General features: G+C 43.6%; 2 protein-coding genes across 3 annotated transcripts in view; one reads left to right on the plus strand and one right to left on the minus strand.

Annotated features, from left to right (window-relative positions):
* Positions 1 to 1944: 1944 nt before the first annotated feature.
* LOC125525907 lies at positions 1945 to 7983 on the plus strand. 2 transcript variants are annotated; one of them, XM_048690915.1, is made up of 15 exons: positions 1948 to 2280; positions 2915 to 3042; positions 3153 to 3224; positions 3301 to 3414; positions 3850 to 3918; positions 4010 to 4066; positions 4457 to 4510; positions 4590 to 4652; positions 4743 to 4805; positions 4887 to 5048; positions 5138 to 5293; positions 7163 to 7243; positions 7325 to 7386; positions 7490 to 7604; positions 7764 to 7983. In XM_048690915.1, exons 1-14 carry the CDS (start codon positions 2088 to 2090, stop codon positions 7572 to 7574), a joined length of 1359 nt encoding a protein of 452 aa, XP_048546872.1. In that variant the 5' UTR covers positions 1948 to 2087; the 3' UTR covers positions 7575 to 7604; positions 7764 to 7983. The 2 variants fall into 2 exon arrangements, 1 of the variants encoding a protein (XP_048546872.1); XR_007291472.1 differs by lacking the exons at positions 7163 to 7243; positions 7325 to 7386 and having other exon boundaries at positions 1945 to 2280.
* A 1004-nt stretch (positions 7984 to 8987) lies between these two features.
* LOC125518719 overlaps positions 8988 to 17082 on the minus strand; it is a 51369-nt gene continuing 43274 nt past the window's right edge. The window contains exons 3-7 of the mRNA XM_048683547.1: positions 11405 to 11506; positions 11204 to 11317; positions 10891 to 11121; positions 10527 to 10711; positions 8988 to 9763 (exon numbers count right to left, since the gene is read on the minus strand). Coding sequence (XP_048539504.1) covers positions 9206 to 9763; positions 10527 to 10711; positions 10891 to 11121; positions 11204 to 11317; positions 11405 to 11506 — 1190 coding nt within the window. The 3' untranslated portion in view covers positions 8988 to 9205. The remainder of the gene's footprint in view (positions 9764 to 10526; positions 10712 to 10890; positions 11122 to 11203; positions 11318 to 11404; positions 11507 to 17082) is intronic.

Consider the following 17082-nt stretch of genomic DNA (forward strand, 5'->3'; position numbering starts at 1 on the left):
ATCATAGCCGTCGGGGTCCATTCAAGACCCACACAACCAGGAGCACACAGTCCTACTACCAGCACCACCATGACCGAGAACTCGCCAAGCACCCTTGATGCCCCGACCATGGGTCACCGGACCGTACACCCATCCGTTAGGCCAACTCCCAACAGACGACTGTGCCACGACCCTACAGCCCAGACAGGACCCATCCGTCTCGCTCCGTTGCCCCCATCTCCCATGACCACGGAGACCAGGAGGGGATACCCACGACGGAGGCTCGAGGAACATGATGTACTCGGTCGCTGCAAGCATATCAACTCCTGGCCGAGCACCAGTACGCCACCAAGGCCAAACCGCGTCGCCGCCTTTGTCCCGTGCCATTGCCTCCAGGAGGGGTCACCGTGCCGCGACCATCTCTTCTCGCGAGCCCCAGCCACGCCCCTCCACTCCGCTGCGAAGCTCCGCCGCGCGCCATCACACCGGCTTCAGATCTCGCAGCCATCAGCTCCACGCCTCCTATCACCGCGAGGGGCACACCCAACGCACGCGAGGCAGATCCCGCCGCCGCTGGCTGCCAACGGGCTTTGCCAGCCGACATGCGCTGACCGCGACGAGGGGAAGGTGAAGGAGAGGGGGCGGCGGCGGCGGTGGTTAGGGTTCCGCCCGAGCCGCCCCTAGGGGGCGACGCGGGGACAAGAGAGAGAGAGGAGAAATGAAGTCCATGTTATCGGGTGTGTAAGGGGAAGCCTTCCAACTACGAAATCCACTTGATCCTCAAAAAAAAAATTGCTATGAAATCCACCGACTCCATACTTGGAGCGGCATCGAATGGCCAACTCCACGAAGGTGAAAGATTGAATGCCATTTTGTTTTGTAAATCCTGTATTTTGCAACAAATTATGGCTATATTTGTCACCACCAAGTGAAAAAAAGTTTCGACTCGCCCTCAATTTCAAAGGCTCGTTCTCCCTACCAAACGCTCAACTCCCTGCCCCTACAAAAACCCTCCACGCCATCCTAATCTATTATGTATGGTCGCAATGCGTATGCATGGTGGTTTTTGCACATGTCTTAGCTGTTACCAAAACATGCAAAGAGTACTGCTCCCTCCGCCCGGGTTTACTAGCCCCCTCTTTTTTTTTGCCAAAATTTGATCATTATTTTTAACCAATTAAAATATAACTTACATGTCATGAAAGTTATACCATTGGAACCATTGTATAAAATTTAACAATATATTTTTTGTAGCATATACTTTATATTTTGCTAGTCATACAGACAGTTAAAGTTTGACAAAATACGAGGAGACCCAATAAATCCAAACAAAAAAAGTACGTACAAAGACAAAAAAAAGCTGAGCATAATTTAGATGTCTATAGGTTCCTTGTGATGGAACCCGTCCATCCTAGTTCAGGTCCTGAACTTGATATGTGTGATCGTATTTTTTCTGAATTTATTTCAGCCTTTCTGATGATATTCGTTTAACGGTGTCCGTCAATTAGAAAGTGTCAGCGGCGACTTCGTTAATCTCAAAACCTATCGTCTCAGCCTTTCGAATGCGTTCATAATGATAGGATGTACGTGAGCGTCTTCATAGTGAGCGTCTGCGCTTTGTAATAAAAATATACAAAACGAGAAAAATAGGACCATTCAGTCGACGCCGTTCCAACGAAACCTGCGTGCGAGCCGTGGCCGATACGGGCACGCCCACGAGCCACCCACCTGTCCCGGACGGCATCCAACATCCACCGGAGATGGACGGCACGGCCCGCCGGGCCCCCACAGCGCAGCGACCCAGCCACGTCCCGAACCCCCGCATCTTGGATCCATCCCGTCCCATCCCGTCCTCCCAGCCTCCACGTGCCACGTCACGTGCCTGCCCGGGAAAAAGAGAAATGGAAAGGAAAGTTCCGCGTTCCGCCACGACACGACACGCGGGGCACGAACGGGCACGAGCCGTGCACCCCCCACCCCCCTACGCCGCCCGCCGCTACTGCCTCCTCTACAACTACACACACAACTCGGTTCTCTCCCCCATCCCTGGCGCTGGCGGTCGCGGTCGCGGGCTTTCGATAGAACCGAAGGATTCTGGGTTCGGCGACATGGGGATCTCGGGGCGGTTCCTCCTCCTGGCCGTGGCGCTGGTGATCGCCGCCGCCGCGGTGGCCGCGGATGAGCAGGCGGCGGTGGACCTGGCGGGGCCCGGGGAGATCGCGGCGGGCGTCAAGGAGGCCGCCGAGGCGGCCGCGCTCCGGGCGGAGCTGGCGCAGCTCAGGGAGAAGATCTCCGTCTTAGGTCAGTTCACTGCCCTCCTCGCCCCGGCCACCGTCTGAATCGGACCATCAGTATTTCTATGTGGGCGGGTGAGGGGATTGGGTCGGGGCTGGCCGGCCGGCCGGCGGGGACGACTGGATTCGTGCTCTGAGCTAGGTTAACTCTGTCGTACGATGCATGATTGGGAGTTGAGAGTAACCCCGACCAAATCCGCATGGCAAAAGCCTGTGGTTTTCCCTTTAATTATGAAATGATATTCTACTGTGTACAAGTTACCTTTTGGGGAGGATTATTTGGCTGCAGTGGCTGGTTACATATGTACGATAATCGTGCGCTCGTGCTTTTTTTGGTTGCCGAGGTAAAATTGTGAATTTTTTATTGGCCTGGAATTTACTTGAAAAATGGACGTACTTTGCTTGAAATAAGAGGCCAAGTAACACTAGGAGTTCAATTATGTCTGTTGGAGGCTATATATATTTTGTCTGCACCAAGAGCAAAATAACTTGCATAAGTTTGGCGTGCCAAGTTAGCTAATTTCACCAAAAGCCATGGCAGTTGGCAGTTACTAATTGCGCAATATGAATTGCACACCATGATCCTTCCAGATACCCTCATGACCTCATCTAAGTGAGGAGTCTGATTGTTTTTCCTGCAGAGTCGGACATCGCACAGAGATCCCAGGACCTGAAGAGCAAGGATGATGGCATAGCGAAGCTGGAGAAGGACATTGGGGAGAAGTCACAGAAGATTGCTACTCTGCAGAGCGAGATCACATCTCTCCAGGTATGCATTATAATAGATATACGGAGATGCCTCTCAACTCTTAAGCATTATTTCGTGACAGTATCTTAAACATTACTCTGCGGCCTTAAAAATGTTTTTTCCTTATGCAGAAAAAAGGTTCTGTGGCTGCTGAGGAGCAGGCAGGCAAGGCCATTGCTCGGGTTGTTGAGCTTGAGGAGCAGGTATGGAGGATGGAAGCTAAATAACAGTTGAAATTGTCGATTATGAGCTTGTGGTTTCTCATCTTTGCTATTCTAGATTGAGAAGCTCAATAAAGAGATCGAAGCACAAAGTAGCCAGAGAACAACACTTGAAGCTAGAGCTAACAAGGCTGAGAAGAAGGTGCAAGATTTGAACTCGAAGCTTGAGTCAGTAAGTGTAGTCCTTCTCTTTTTTACCATTGGACCATTTCCATTCGTTAGGACCATATAACATAAATCTGTCATTCATACAGTAGGTTTAGGATAACATCTAACACTGTTTTTTTCTTTCTTAGCGCTGTATTTTCTCATTCTCTTCTTTACTTATGAGCTCATGGCAATGTAAATAATTGTTGTATGAAGTCTACTACTACTGAAAATTAAATAATAGTTCACCAAATGATTACTGAACATAATACCTCAAAGGTTGAAAGTCTACATTTAATGTCCAAAGCTATTGAAAGCCTGTGTGACGAATAACCATAGAACTGAACAAAGTTTAGTTTCTATAAAGCTATCCAAGGCCTGCGTGATAAGTACCATTGAACTGAACAAACATGCTAGATTTTGATCGAGTTATTCTTATTTCTGAATTTATCCTTGCTAGCTTCAAAAGGCAAGTGGCGAGCAAAAGCGTATGATCCAGAAAACGGAGCGTGCTCTTAAAGTTGCTGAGGTTTGCAATATGCTTTCTAACTGTTACTGCACTGCCCTATGTTGGTTCTGTGGTTTATCTATATTCCATATCTGTTCTTTCTCATCTCCAGGAGGAATTGATGAGGCTGCAATTAGAAGCAACAACGAAGGCAAAACAGCTGACAGAGGTAATCACATGTCCCATCATTGCAGCTTGTTGTAACATTTTTCACCAAAATGATAATTTCTGCTGATCTACGAAGTTATTGCTTTGTGGCAATTCGGTCGTTTTATTGTCAGTTCTCAACAAGGAGAACTTTCAGCATATCTTAACTTGCACATTAGCTACATGCCTTGAGAATGCACCTTGGCATTATTTGTTGTGGTATTTCATCGGTGTGGTGGAATTTCTGAGGTTAACTTGTAGTTACAACTTTTCTACACTAAGTAGGAATTGTATGTATCACAATTCTAATACCTATAAAGGTATCCTCTGGGGATGATTCTAAAATTAGATGACATCTCTTCTGATTGTGTGCACTAGAAACGAATGTATGATGGTTTGTCCTCTCTCTTAGGTACATGGAGCATGGCTGCCACCTTGGTTGGTGACACATTCTGCCCAATATTTGGTAAGATGGAACCACAAAATATGCACCTCCGTCATCTGTTTTTTACTCACCTCATCAGTTCCATCATCATTTTGTGTAGGAGGTGGTCTCAGGTCACTGGAATGAGCATGGAAAACCTGCCATGGACATCTTTTTGCAGAAGGTACCTCTTAGGTTCTTTTTAACTTCAAATTTCAAGGTGTAGTGCATGAATGAAGTCATCATTTATACGTTTCTTATCAAATTGCTTCAGGCATCAGAAAACTCAGCACACGCAAAGAAATGGGCTGAACCACATATCGAGACCGCGAAGCTGGTAATGCCATTGGATCAATGCATTTTACTCCTCAAGTGTTTCTTTATCTTGTATTGACAAAATATGTTCTTGCGTTTGAAGAAATTGGTTCCTGTTAAGGAGAAACTGGCTGTGCTAAAGAAAAACGCAGAACCTTACGTGGAGAAGGCGTCAGCAAAATCAGTGGAAGTTTATGAAGCATCCAGGGATGCTATTACACCCCACTTTGTAAAATTTAAAGAAGTTTCTGATCCCTACTTCCAGGTACTGTTGGTTGGTTATGGTAATTACTATTATTACGGTAGTTTGTTATATGCAATTATTGATGTATAGTTTGCTTATTGTTGATTTAGGAAGCTAAGAAGATCTCTAAACCTTACATTGATCAAGTTGCTGAGGTCACGAAGCCACATGTTGAGAAAGTTAGGAGTACTCTTAAGCCTTACACTAAAAGAGCAGTTCATGTGTATGGAACATTTCTCGAGTCTGCAACCACATACCATCGACAGGTTTGTGACTATCTTCCTCATCATGATAATTCACATTGTATGCATCAGCTTTTGTCCAATGTCAGCATTTACTAACCTTTTTTTAAACAAAGCAAATATTCGTCATTTTCATTAATTGGAAGAGAATTGTCCGGTTAATTAGAGGGAAACCAGGTGAAAACCTAGATTACAACACAGCCACAAGGCCTTCATGGAACATGACACCTAAGAAAGGGCACGCTCAGACGGCATGGCCGTCAGTGTCTACTTATGAATCTCTGATATCTGATCTTCAAAGTTTTCAGTTAGGTCCACTCGTTTCTTCTGTGCCCTACCTGGTAGCTGCCAGACACACATTAATTGGCCCATGGACCTCATGGTTGCATGCTTTCCTTGACAGTCTACTAAGTGTCTGAATCACATACAAAAATACAAAAAGCAGAATTCAACCTTGTGCAACTGTCAGTTTGCATAGCCTTGTGTCTACTCTCTAGCTGCAACTTCTTGGGGTAGCTGTGTGGTCACCAGTTGGATGTGTCCTCAGTTGCTCGCCATTCGTGAAGGACAATGACCTTGAGGGTGAGCCACCGTCTTGGCTTGGTTGGTTGGAGGATTCAAAGTGGTGACAGCATGCCTCGGAGATGCTAAGGTGGCCTTTTAGTGTTAACTCATGTCATGGGTGTGTTCCAGCTAGCAATGGAGCAGTGTCCAAGTCAAATCAGCACATTCCAATTTAATATTGGTAGGTTCGAAATGATAGCAAATGTACTTGAAGTTGGTTACAATCAAGAATTGTCTAGTAGCCATTGGGGATGGATATCCAGGAGGCCACAGAGGCCCTAAAATAGATAGGGGTTGAAGTTGGATGCGATGGTGGAAATGTTTTATACATAAAACCATTTTCTCTTTTGTGAGTGTCAGAGGCCAGCATGTGTGCTGAAGCAAACGCCCAAGTTGTGAATCAAGAGTGAATAAACTTGCTGGACCATGATTATACTCCCTCCTTACCATTTTGTTAGGCGTATTAGCTTTTGCATGCAATCCCAATATGCAAGGCACATGCAGTCGATTTCCTGTTTGGAGTAGTTATTAGAGGATCTCTAATTTCCTGGAGATGGTCACAAGAGATCATGCATGCCTCACTCTTTTTTCTTTTGAGCCATGTATTGTAGAGATTAACCTTGTTGTGTCCGTATAGGATTAGATTAGAATAGTCCTAGTCGGATATCTAGTCCTAGTCAGAGATCTAGTCCATGTATGAACGTGTATATAAAGCACCGGCAGGGTAGCTTTTGTATAACAACGAAAAAAGATCAATAAAGAGAAAAGTTAACAGGCTTGACAGGAGCCTGTAGCTATCACCGAAAGTCTCTCCATCTGTTGTTTCGTTCGCTAGTTCCGCCGAAGAGCTGAAGTTGAATCGATCAAGTCGTTGCTAGTCCAAGCAGCTCTACATGCAGGAGTTGCACGTGCGTGTGGTAGGATAATCCATCCAGCTGCTTGCGTGTGTGCTAGCTTAGCACGTACGTGTACGTTGTGATCCTGGTGATTTGATCTAGCAAGATCAAAAGCATACATGTATGCTGCCTGCTATGATGGCTTTACTAACGATAACTTGTGCATTAATTTTTGTGCTAAAACTAATACGCCTTACAATATGGGAAGGAGGGAGTAATATTTTCTCCCCTTCTATTTTTCATCTATAACTTCTGTTGCAATATTTTCAAATTGATTGTGGCCCTTTTTCATATGAAGTCCTACGAGTCAGCTAATATCTGCACCTAATAAATCTGTACTATCCAAGAAGGTTCTCACTATGAACTTTGCCAATGTTGACTTCTAAAAGTAGTTTACATGTGAGAAAAATCTCAAAATCTTTTCATCTTGTAGGCTCAAGCAACCATTTCAGATTACTTGCACCAACATGAAATAACAAAATCACTTGTGACTAAGGAGTTGGTTTGGTTCCTGGTAAGCACTCTTGGGAGATAGTCAGAAACAGCAACTTCGATGGCCATCTATCTGACAAACATCCCATATTTTCTTTTACAGGCTTCTGCTTTGCTGGCTCTACCTGTGTTTATTATGTACAGGCTTCTAGTAGATACCTTCTGGTAGTTTGTTTTACTTTCGTTAGCCAATATAATTCTAATTATCAACGCTGCGACCTTGCGTGAACTGATAGCATAATTGCCTTGAAACCTCTTGTTGACACAGCACGAAGAAGCAGAAGAGATCGCCTCGTAATGGTAACGGAAACAATGGCAATAGGAGACACAAGCGCCGACATGCTGAGAAGTAAACTATCGTTGGCTGCCATGTAGGGTTGCAGGTACCATTTCTCTCTTTTTAACAGCGGTAGAACAAAAAGTATGCGTAGTCCTGGATTGACTCGCTGAGATCATTTTTTTTTTTGTGTGTGGGCAAGTCAGATGGTGTTCATAGTTGATGCATTGATGGGCATATGTTAATATTCTGATTTTTGCCGCAGAAATCAGAGCATGTCCTTCCCTGATGAGGCTGTGCTCCTGTTCATGGTAGAAGGATGGAACGCTGTACACCACCAGATTTTTTCGTTTTCCTTTTGCCCCCTATTGTACGGACTCTAGTTTCAGCAGCGGCCTTATGTATCTGCATCTTGCCGAGGTTTAATATGGGCTTAAACCTCGGCGTTTGTTAATTGTTTATTGTAACTTTGTTGATACGCTTGAGTTTGTTTGCAGCGTGCTTGCTAGTTTTTGTTCTCGCTCATCGGCATCCTAACTATACGAGATACGGTTGTTCTACAATTTATGTAATTAAAATCCGTACGTGCTATGATTTGGTGAGATCTGCAATCAACGTTGAGCTATAAATCGGTGCTATGATTTGGTGAGATCTGCAATCAACGTTGAGCTATAAATCGGTTCCTTGCCAGAAGAATAAGATCCGGCGGCACCGACTGATTTTTGAGATCTGCAATCAACGTTGAGCTATAAATCGGTTCCTTGCCAGAAGAATAAGATCCGGCGGCACCGACCGATTTTCACCTGTTGTTTCAGGATGTCGACAAAAAGCTTGCTCAAGCCTAATACTCGAATAGAACGTGTCATATCCGTGCAAAAGAAATAAAGGGTGAAGTGAATGGATTCTGAGAATTTTCAACTTGCTCGAACGCTATCCCTAATTAGGACTTAACCGAATTGATGCCCCTTAAAATCATTCTTCTTCTGCCCCTGGTAAAGACGTTTTGCTAATGCTGAATCTCGCAATATTTTAAACCAAACAAGGACCAACAACAGATCGAACATAGGCGGCAAGGATCCCAATCCCATGAGGCAGAGTAACCTTGAACAATTCGCCTTGGAGGGGAGAGTGGAAGGGAGAAGGGTGGCTGAGCAAGGGGTTTAGGGGAGATGGAGCGTGAGACTATTTCTTGATCTTTCAGTTTTATCTTTTTCAGACCAGAATGAGAGAACGACCGTAATGTACTCAGAATCGCAGACTTCAATACTCCTGTTCCTAAATATAAGTCTTCCTCCGTATGTAGTCTATATTAAAATCTTTAAAAAGACTTGTATTTAGGAATGGATTGAGTAGTAAATAGTAAAGATAAACAGAGTATTCATAAAGAAATAATTAAAACTGGATTTTACTAAAAAAGGGCTAAAACTCGCTATTCAAACAACCACTCAGAGCTAAAATATCAGAGGTCAAAACATACCACCAACCACCATCTCCCTAACAGTTTGCACGCAGCTTTAATATTATTTAGAGACCACACATGTCAGGCCTCGAACTTCTTCTTTGCAGCTAAACAAATTTAAACCACAGATTAAGACCTCAAACGTCTGCTGTTCTGCCAAATGAGGGCTTGCAAAGGAAATTCAAATTCCAACCAGATAAATCATGGATATTACAGAATGGGGCGTCTTCGTCACTACCCTTCAGGTTTCAGCCAACCACAGTGAAGTCCTTGGGAGCAAAAAGCACCCTCACATCGAACTGGCCATACTTCAACACCGAATCGTCAGGAGACCTAACAGCTCCAACAGCTCCTTGCTCAAAAGTCCACCAAAACAGCGATTCCTCCAGTTCCAAGCAAACATCCAGTTTCCCCTTGGCCTTCACCGCGACGACATGCTGGAGCAGCTTCTCGTCACCAGAGAACTCGCCATCAAACAGCACAATCTCACGAGCAAAGCCACCGATGTATGCGGCGAATCGCAGATGGTGAGGGTGCTCAACCTTTGCAAAGACCTGTATCACAACCTCCACACTCCCTGCAAGCAACAGGTAGTCCATGACCAGGCTGCAACGGTCGCCTGTTATCTGCCCATCTATCATCAAATCTAAATCATACTGCCCCTCAATCTCAGCATACGCAAGAAGTAATCGCTTGTCGGATGATCCATCTCCTTCGCACTTTTCCCAAAGATCGACTTCTAGTAATGCCTTCTCCCATATGTACATTCCACGACAAGGGCTACAAAGAGGCAATGCAAGGGAATCCTGCAATTAAGCAACATTAGTGGATGTCAGAACACAAAGAGATAGATTAATCCATTTTTACATACATCAGGAGTACGTATCGATAGAATAATAAACTCAATAAGACATGCATGATCATGTTTAAATTAAAGTTCAGCATTGTTTCTAAGTACAGAGCACATATATTGTTTCGTTTCATTCCAAATGTATGGCATTCATGCATTTTTCACTCTTTCCCCACTCATTCGTATATCAAGTCAACCACCTCAGCATTCACGGTAAACATTCACAAATATCAGGAAGACCGAGAATGTCATGAACATCCCAACATACCGTGCTGTTTGTTTTATTTCTAGTCAGTAAAATAAGCCTTACAAACATTAATATGATTAATATAGGATGGCCAGTTTGGTATGTTACTGATGATACAATCATATCAACTTCTTGGGATTTAATAGCATGTTAAGATGACTATTTTTGCATGTTTCTGTAGAGCTTTGCATCTGTTGGTTTTAGAATCACAGCCAGACATCTGACGGCATGTTGATGTAATCATAGAATGCTTAACAACATGCAACGTGATTAGCTGGCAGGCGCTCAAGAAGATAATGAAAGGGGCAACAGCACAACATACTGGGATTATTTATTAGTTAAGACTCGAGACCCAGTGACCCTTTTATCAGCCAAAAGTAGCCTTCTGACGACGGAAGGGATAACTGAAGTCCACACAGGTATAATAACACCACGAGCATAGAAAGAAGTCTAGCTTTGATGAATTACGTACCTGGTCAATCACGAGAGCGTCGTCTCTGCAGGGACGGTTAAAGACAGGATTCCGTAGTGGCTCCAAGTCATCCCGGATAGCAACTACTCCATAGACACTAGCCGGATAGGGCTCAGAGCAAGTTACTTTCAGTCCAAAGATCTGTATCATCTTCCCCGGATCACGATACCCAAGAGTTGATTTAGCTGCACATACAGAGATGGCAAAAAATAAGTTGCTATGTACATACTCCCTCCGTCCCAAAATAAAGTGTCGTTGATTTAGTACAACTTTGCACGAAATCTGCAACACTTATTTTGAAACATAGTAACAGATTATTTACCAGGCTAGCTAAGAATGAGAGGCATCAAGTACAGTAGCTTACTGCTGGAAGTAACATGGGTTTTGTATTCACGGTGGTGGCAGTGATCCCTCCTGATGCACAGGCCTGACGCCTCAGGGAACACTTTGAGAGGACAAGCGGGGAGAAGGGCATTCTCATCTCCACTCGCTAGAATCTCATTACACATCCTCTGGTATTCAATGTTCCCTTTGGTGTATGCCTCCATCCACGCTGCGTCCACTCGCCTTGCTTCTTTCCTGGGGAAGTTCTTCCCTGAAGAATCAAGCCAGTGCAGACTGTAGAATCAACCTCGGTAGTTATTTTGGGCAGAGCGTGAGTGAGCAGCGTGCTCTACCTGGGCAATTCGTTTCCTCGTCGTCCGTCACCAGTGCATGCTCGTCGTCCTCGCTTGTGTACTCGGGATCATCGATGTCGAACTCTTCCCAGCGGATGACAGGTGGCTCTGAAGCTGCACGCGCAGTTGCACAAAGAATTGATCAGCTGTTGCACAAAGATTAGTTGGAAAAATATAGAGACGCTAGGCGGTAATACTCACTGCCCAGCAGGTAGTCACGTATGCTAATGTCGAGAGGCTCCCCCTCTTCTTCCTCCTCCTCCTCGCGTGTATCATGGGGACGCTGGGGCGTGGGACTGGGATCTGAGGGGAGTAGTATTAGATCGTACTACCTCCGAAAGCGAGTAGTATTGAATCATCTCAGCCGTCAATTAGCGGGGTAGTTTTGTCAAATTTTTTTCTTTCCTAATTTGTAAAAATTGCTAGCCGTGACCATCCTCGTGCGGCCTCGTACAGTTGCCATCGCCGGTCATCAACAATCGCATGTCCAACAATCGATCAGAGCTAGCTTCCGTGACCTCCAAGTGGGAGCTCGAAGTCTGCTTGTGCCTGCGTCACTTGTGTGCAGCGGCCGCGGCCGCCGGCTTGATCGCCGGAAAACAATCGGCTGATGCGTACGTACTTGTGTATCATAAAATGATCAATTAATGTATTGTACGTACATGGTAATTTCCTCAGCCAAAAAGACCGTCCGGCAAGGATCCATCGACTATCTACAATCGTCGCTCTGTTGCATCTCATGTCCGTCGGAAAGTATTCGGGCGAACCGGTCCTGCAGTCTCGTCAGAGCAAGAGAAAAAAACACACAGATTTCACAATACGTGTAGAGTTTTGGTATTGATTTTGTATAAGTCTTTTAGTTTTACCTCTTGAACAAAATATACTACTGATTTTTTCTAGTAGTATTGATGGATCTAGTCCATTGAATCACTCGAAATGGACGGCTCATATTATTTCGAAGGATCAGCTGATAACCTCTTTGACGTGGTGGTGAGGTTATTAGCACACAAGGGCGTGTAGACCAATCCAATGACACACAACAGATAGCATATTAATACAATTCTAAACCATAACAAGCAGTTTTAAACATAGTATCACACTTAAACATAGCAGTTTGCAAGCAAAGCAGTATGTCATCATATATACGAAACCAGCTAGAGCAACGGAGAGCTGTCCTAGACGTTCACGGCGAAGGCATCGTCGTGCCTCTCGCACTTGGTCACCACTTCAATGCATTCGTCGTTCAAGACGATGACCTTGAGCGTGATTAGAGTCAGCAACTTGAAGGTTGATAACCCACAAGTATAGGGGATCACAATAATTTTCAAGGGTAGAATATTCAACCCAAATTTATAGATTCGACACAAGGGGAGTCAGAGAATATTTGCAAGTATTAACAATTGAGTTGTAAATTCAGTCACACTTGGAGATTACTTATCTGCATCAAAGTGATCAGTAGCACAGTAATATGATAGTTTTGATAGTAGTAGCAATAGCAATAGCAACGGTAGCAGTGATAGCAGCAATTTTGTAGCAAATACAACAGTAACGGTAGCAATGATAACTTAGCAAGAACAATATAATAGAAATTCGTAGGCATTGGATAGGTAATTTGTTGGATGATATTCATCATGTGACAGTCATAACCTAGGGTGATACGGCACTAGCTCCAGTTCATAAATATAATGTAGGCATGTATTTCATAAATAGTCATACGTGCTTTATTAAAAGAACTTGCATGGCATCTTTTGTCCTACCCCTCGTGGCAGCGGGGTTCAATTGGAAACTAAGGGATATTAATGCCTTCTTTTAATAGAGAACCGGAACAAAGCATTAGCACATGGTGAATACATGAACTCCTCAAACTACGGTCATCATCGGGAGTGGTCCCGACTATTGTCACACCGGGGTTGCCGGATCATAACATGTAGCATGTGACTATAACTTGCAAGATCGGATCTAGAACATGGATATAATGGCGATAACATAAACGGTTCATATCTGAAATCATGGCACCCGAGCCCAAAGTGACAAGCATTAAGCATGACAAAGTCATAGCAATATCAATCTTAGAACATAGTGGATACTAGGAATCAAGCCCTAACAAAACTAAGTAGATTAACATGATGAATCTCATCCAAATCCTCATCGACCAGCGAGCCTACAAAGGAATTACTCACTCCTGGTGGGGAGCATCATGGAATTGGCGATGAAGAAGGGTTGGTGATGATGAAGAACGAAGATCCCCCTCTCCGGAGCCCCAAACGGACTCCAGATCTGGCCTCCGGATGAAGAACAAGAGGCGACAGCGGCTCCGTCTCGTGGATCATGATAATTCTTTCTCCCTGATTTTTTTAGAAATATGGAATTTTATAGCGTCAGTTTCAGGGTCTGTGGGGCCACCAGGTAGGGACAACCCACCTGGGCGCGCATGGGGGGAGGCACGCCCTAGTGGGTTGTGCCCACCCAGGTGCCCCTCTCAGGTAGCTCTTGACTCCAGAAATTCTCTTTATTGATATAAAAATTCCTCGCAAAGTTTCGTTCCATTCCGAGAACTTTTATTTCTACACAAAAACAACACCATGATAATTCTGCTGAAAATAGCGTCAGTCCGGGGTTAGTTTCATTCAAATCATGCAAATTAGAGTCCAAAACAAGAGGAAAAGCGTTAGGAAAAGTAGATACTTTGGAGACGTATCAACTCCCCCAAGCTCAAACTTTTGCTTATCCTCAAGCAATTCAGTTGATAAACTAAAAGTGAAAAAGAAAAACTTTTATGAACTTTTTTGCTCTTGTTTGCATAAATAAGCTTAAACAGCACCCAGGTTTTCAACCACTATTATAACTAACCATGCCGACAATAACTCTTAAAAATTATATTAACTCATACCAATAACATAATCAGCTAGCGAGCAATAATAAAATATCTCAAACAACAACACGTTATCAAAACAACCATGATATAATATGACAATAGTGGTATCTCGCTAGCGCTTTTCGAGACCGCAAAACATAAATGCAGACCACCTCCGAAGTTGAAGCATCGACTAAACAATTTAATTCATGGTAGAAAAGATTCAGTCATGATGCACCCAACATTAGCTATACACAATGCATCAGCATGACAGCAGTGCTCTCAGGTTCTGACACTTATTCTAGAAGGTGATGACACAACATAAAAGTAAATAGATAGTCCCTTCGCAGAGGGAAGCAGTGATTTGCAAAGGTGCTAGAGCTCAAGTTTTTAAAACAAATGTAAATGATATTTTGAGACATGCACCCTTCTTTTTTACTTCACGACCATCAGTTATCAATATCTTCCATGCTAAGCATGCTAGTGGCGGTTCCCAAGCGATAAAAGTAGAAGTTTAATCCTCCTCCACCAACAATCACACTTCACGGCTTGTCTGAAACAATGGGTGCTGTCCATACCAACAACAGTCCCAAGGGATTTTGTTTAACTATTTGCATTTTGAGATCGGGACTGGGAATCCCTATTACCGCCCTTTTCTCGTGCGGTGGTGAGTGAATAAAAACTCAACCTGAGAATAACCCGCTTAGCATGGAAGATACTGACCACCTCCTGTCATTCGATGAACGATCTAGGCACACAAAAAGACCATTTATTTGAAGTTTTTTAGAGGTGGCACATGCAAATTTACTTAGGATGGCAGGGTAATACCACATATAGGTAGGTATGGTGGACTCATCTGGAATAACTTGGGTTCAAGGTTTTTGATGTACAATCAGAATTCCCACTTAGTGCAGGCGAAGGCTAGCAATTAGGTTGAGAAGCAACCAACTAGAGAGCAACAACGGTCATGACCATGCATTATGCATAAGTAACATTGGACACTAGCATGAGTAGGATATGAACATAAATATCAATATATCATAGAGGCTATGTTGGTTTTGATTCAACTACATGCATGCTCATGTGCCAAGTCAAGCCACTCGAACATTTAGAGGAGGATACCATATCATCATAGTATATCACAATCATTTTAACGCAATGTTGATATTCAAGATAAATAATTATCCACTCCCAGCTACTTATGCATGGGATGAGAAACTATAATCTCTAATTGTCATTGCAAACGTGTTTAATTGTAATGGGCTGAAGCATGGATACTAGGTTAAACATATTTATAAAAACAAAACAAGTCGAGTTCATACCAGTTTCTCTCTGCCACGACTAGTTCATCGAATATCGTCATTATTGCCTTTCACTTGCACGACCGAACGATGTGAAAATAATAATAGTGCAAGAGTGTCATGTACGAAGCTGTAATCTGCAAACATTTTATTCAATAGGAGAAGACAAGGTACAATGGGCTCTTTGTTAGGTATTATGCATATGAGAGCCACTCAGCATTTTCATCGTGGTCTTCTCCTCGGTACGACTGAAATAAAAAGGAAAAGAAACTCAGAAAAACACACTGAAATATTTTTAGAGTTTTTGGTTTTCTTGAACAAGCAAATAAAAGGGGAAAGCAAAAACGAGAAAAATTATTCATACGGGAAAGCTCCCCACAAGCAAAAGAAGAACAAGGGAATATTTTTGGTTTTATTTTTAGTACTACAAGTAAGCATGCATAGAAAGTAAACTAACTACAACTATTTTTTTGGTTGTTCTAAGGTTTTTCAAACACACAAGAAGAAAGCAAGAAAATAAAATTAAGTATGGATGATACAATGAAAAAGTGGAGACACCGACAAATGGAACAAGTGGACATGAATATAAAGTCAGTGGAAACACGTACTCCCTCAAGCTTAGGCTTTTGGCCTAACTTGGTAGTCGATCAGAAGCCTAGATATTAGTCGGCGTGGTAGCTCACGGATCCTACTACTGAGGCTCCTCCTCCGCGGCAGCCTGGTTGTTCCGGTAGGCGATGATATCTGCAGGCATAATCATGTATCCGCCCCTGGCAATAGGATCAAACAAAGCAGGAGCAGGCAATGGAATAATATCACGAGTGTTAATTCTGAAGACCAGGTTATACAGAATAGGAATGTTAGGGTAATCTCGTGCAATAAAATGATGGTGATCGGTGACCACACGATCTATGTAGACCTTGGGTAGAGGATAATAATGAAGGCATATCTCAACATTAAAGCGTGCCGCCAAACAAGTAGCAAAGATACCACCATGTATTTTATCCTTGGACTTATTAATATGGAGGCGACGTGCCACAATAGCTCCCAAGCTATAAGTGTTGTCGCCCTCTAGTGCACGACATAAAACATCAAGGTCTCGTGAACTGAGTTCACCCACCTTCTCTCTAGCAAGCAAGCATCTTGCAATGAAAAGATCAAAATAATGAACAACTGGAAAATGCAAGCCATCGGCAGTGATAGCCGACACTTCTCTCTCATCTCCCACTGTCAAGGTACGATAAAAGGCCTCAAACTCTACCGGTCTAGGCTCTACCAAACCACCACCACCAGGAAGCAAGCATATTTCACAAAATTCAGGAAGAGGTATCTGATGGGGTTCAACATATAAATTGAATTGCACCTCAGGAGGATTATTCCTAGGAAGGAAATTAAAACTTTGAACAAAGGTGTTTGTGAGGAGATGATACTGCTCACATGCAGTTGCGATGAAGTCGGTGAGGCCAGCATTAGCATCATATTGTGTAAACTCTTGTAGGATTCCAGCCTCTTCCATGAACGGGATATGCGACCATTCGCACGACCGTACTTCCGCCAACCTCCGGTTATGGAGATCACTGTCAGACGACTCCCCAATAACTCCCTTGGAGTTCTTCTTGGAACCAAACTTCCTAAAGATATTCATGTTTTTCCTATGAACAAAAATTCTGAATTTTTTAGTCCACAAAATTTTCTCAACAAAACTTTACAAGATTGATAGCAAC

Source organism: Triticum urartu, chromosome 7, assembly GCF_003073215.2.
Source record: "Triticum urartu cultivar G1812 chromosome 7, Tu2.1, whole genome shotgun sequence".
NCBI lineage: Eukaryota > Viridiplantae > Streptophyta > Magnoliopsida > Poales > Poaceae > Triticum > Triticum urartu.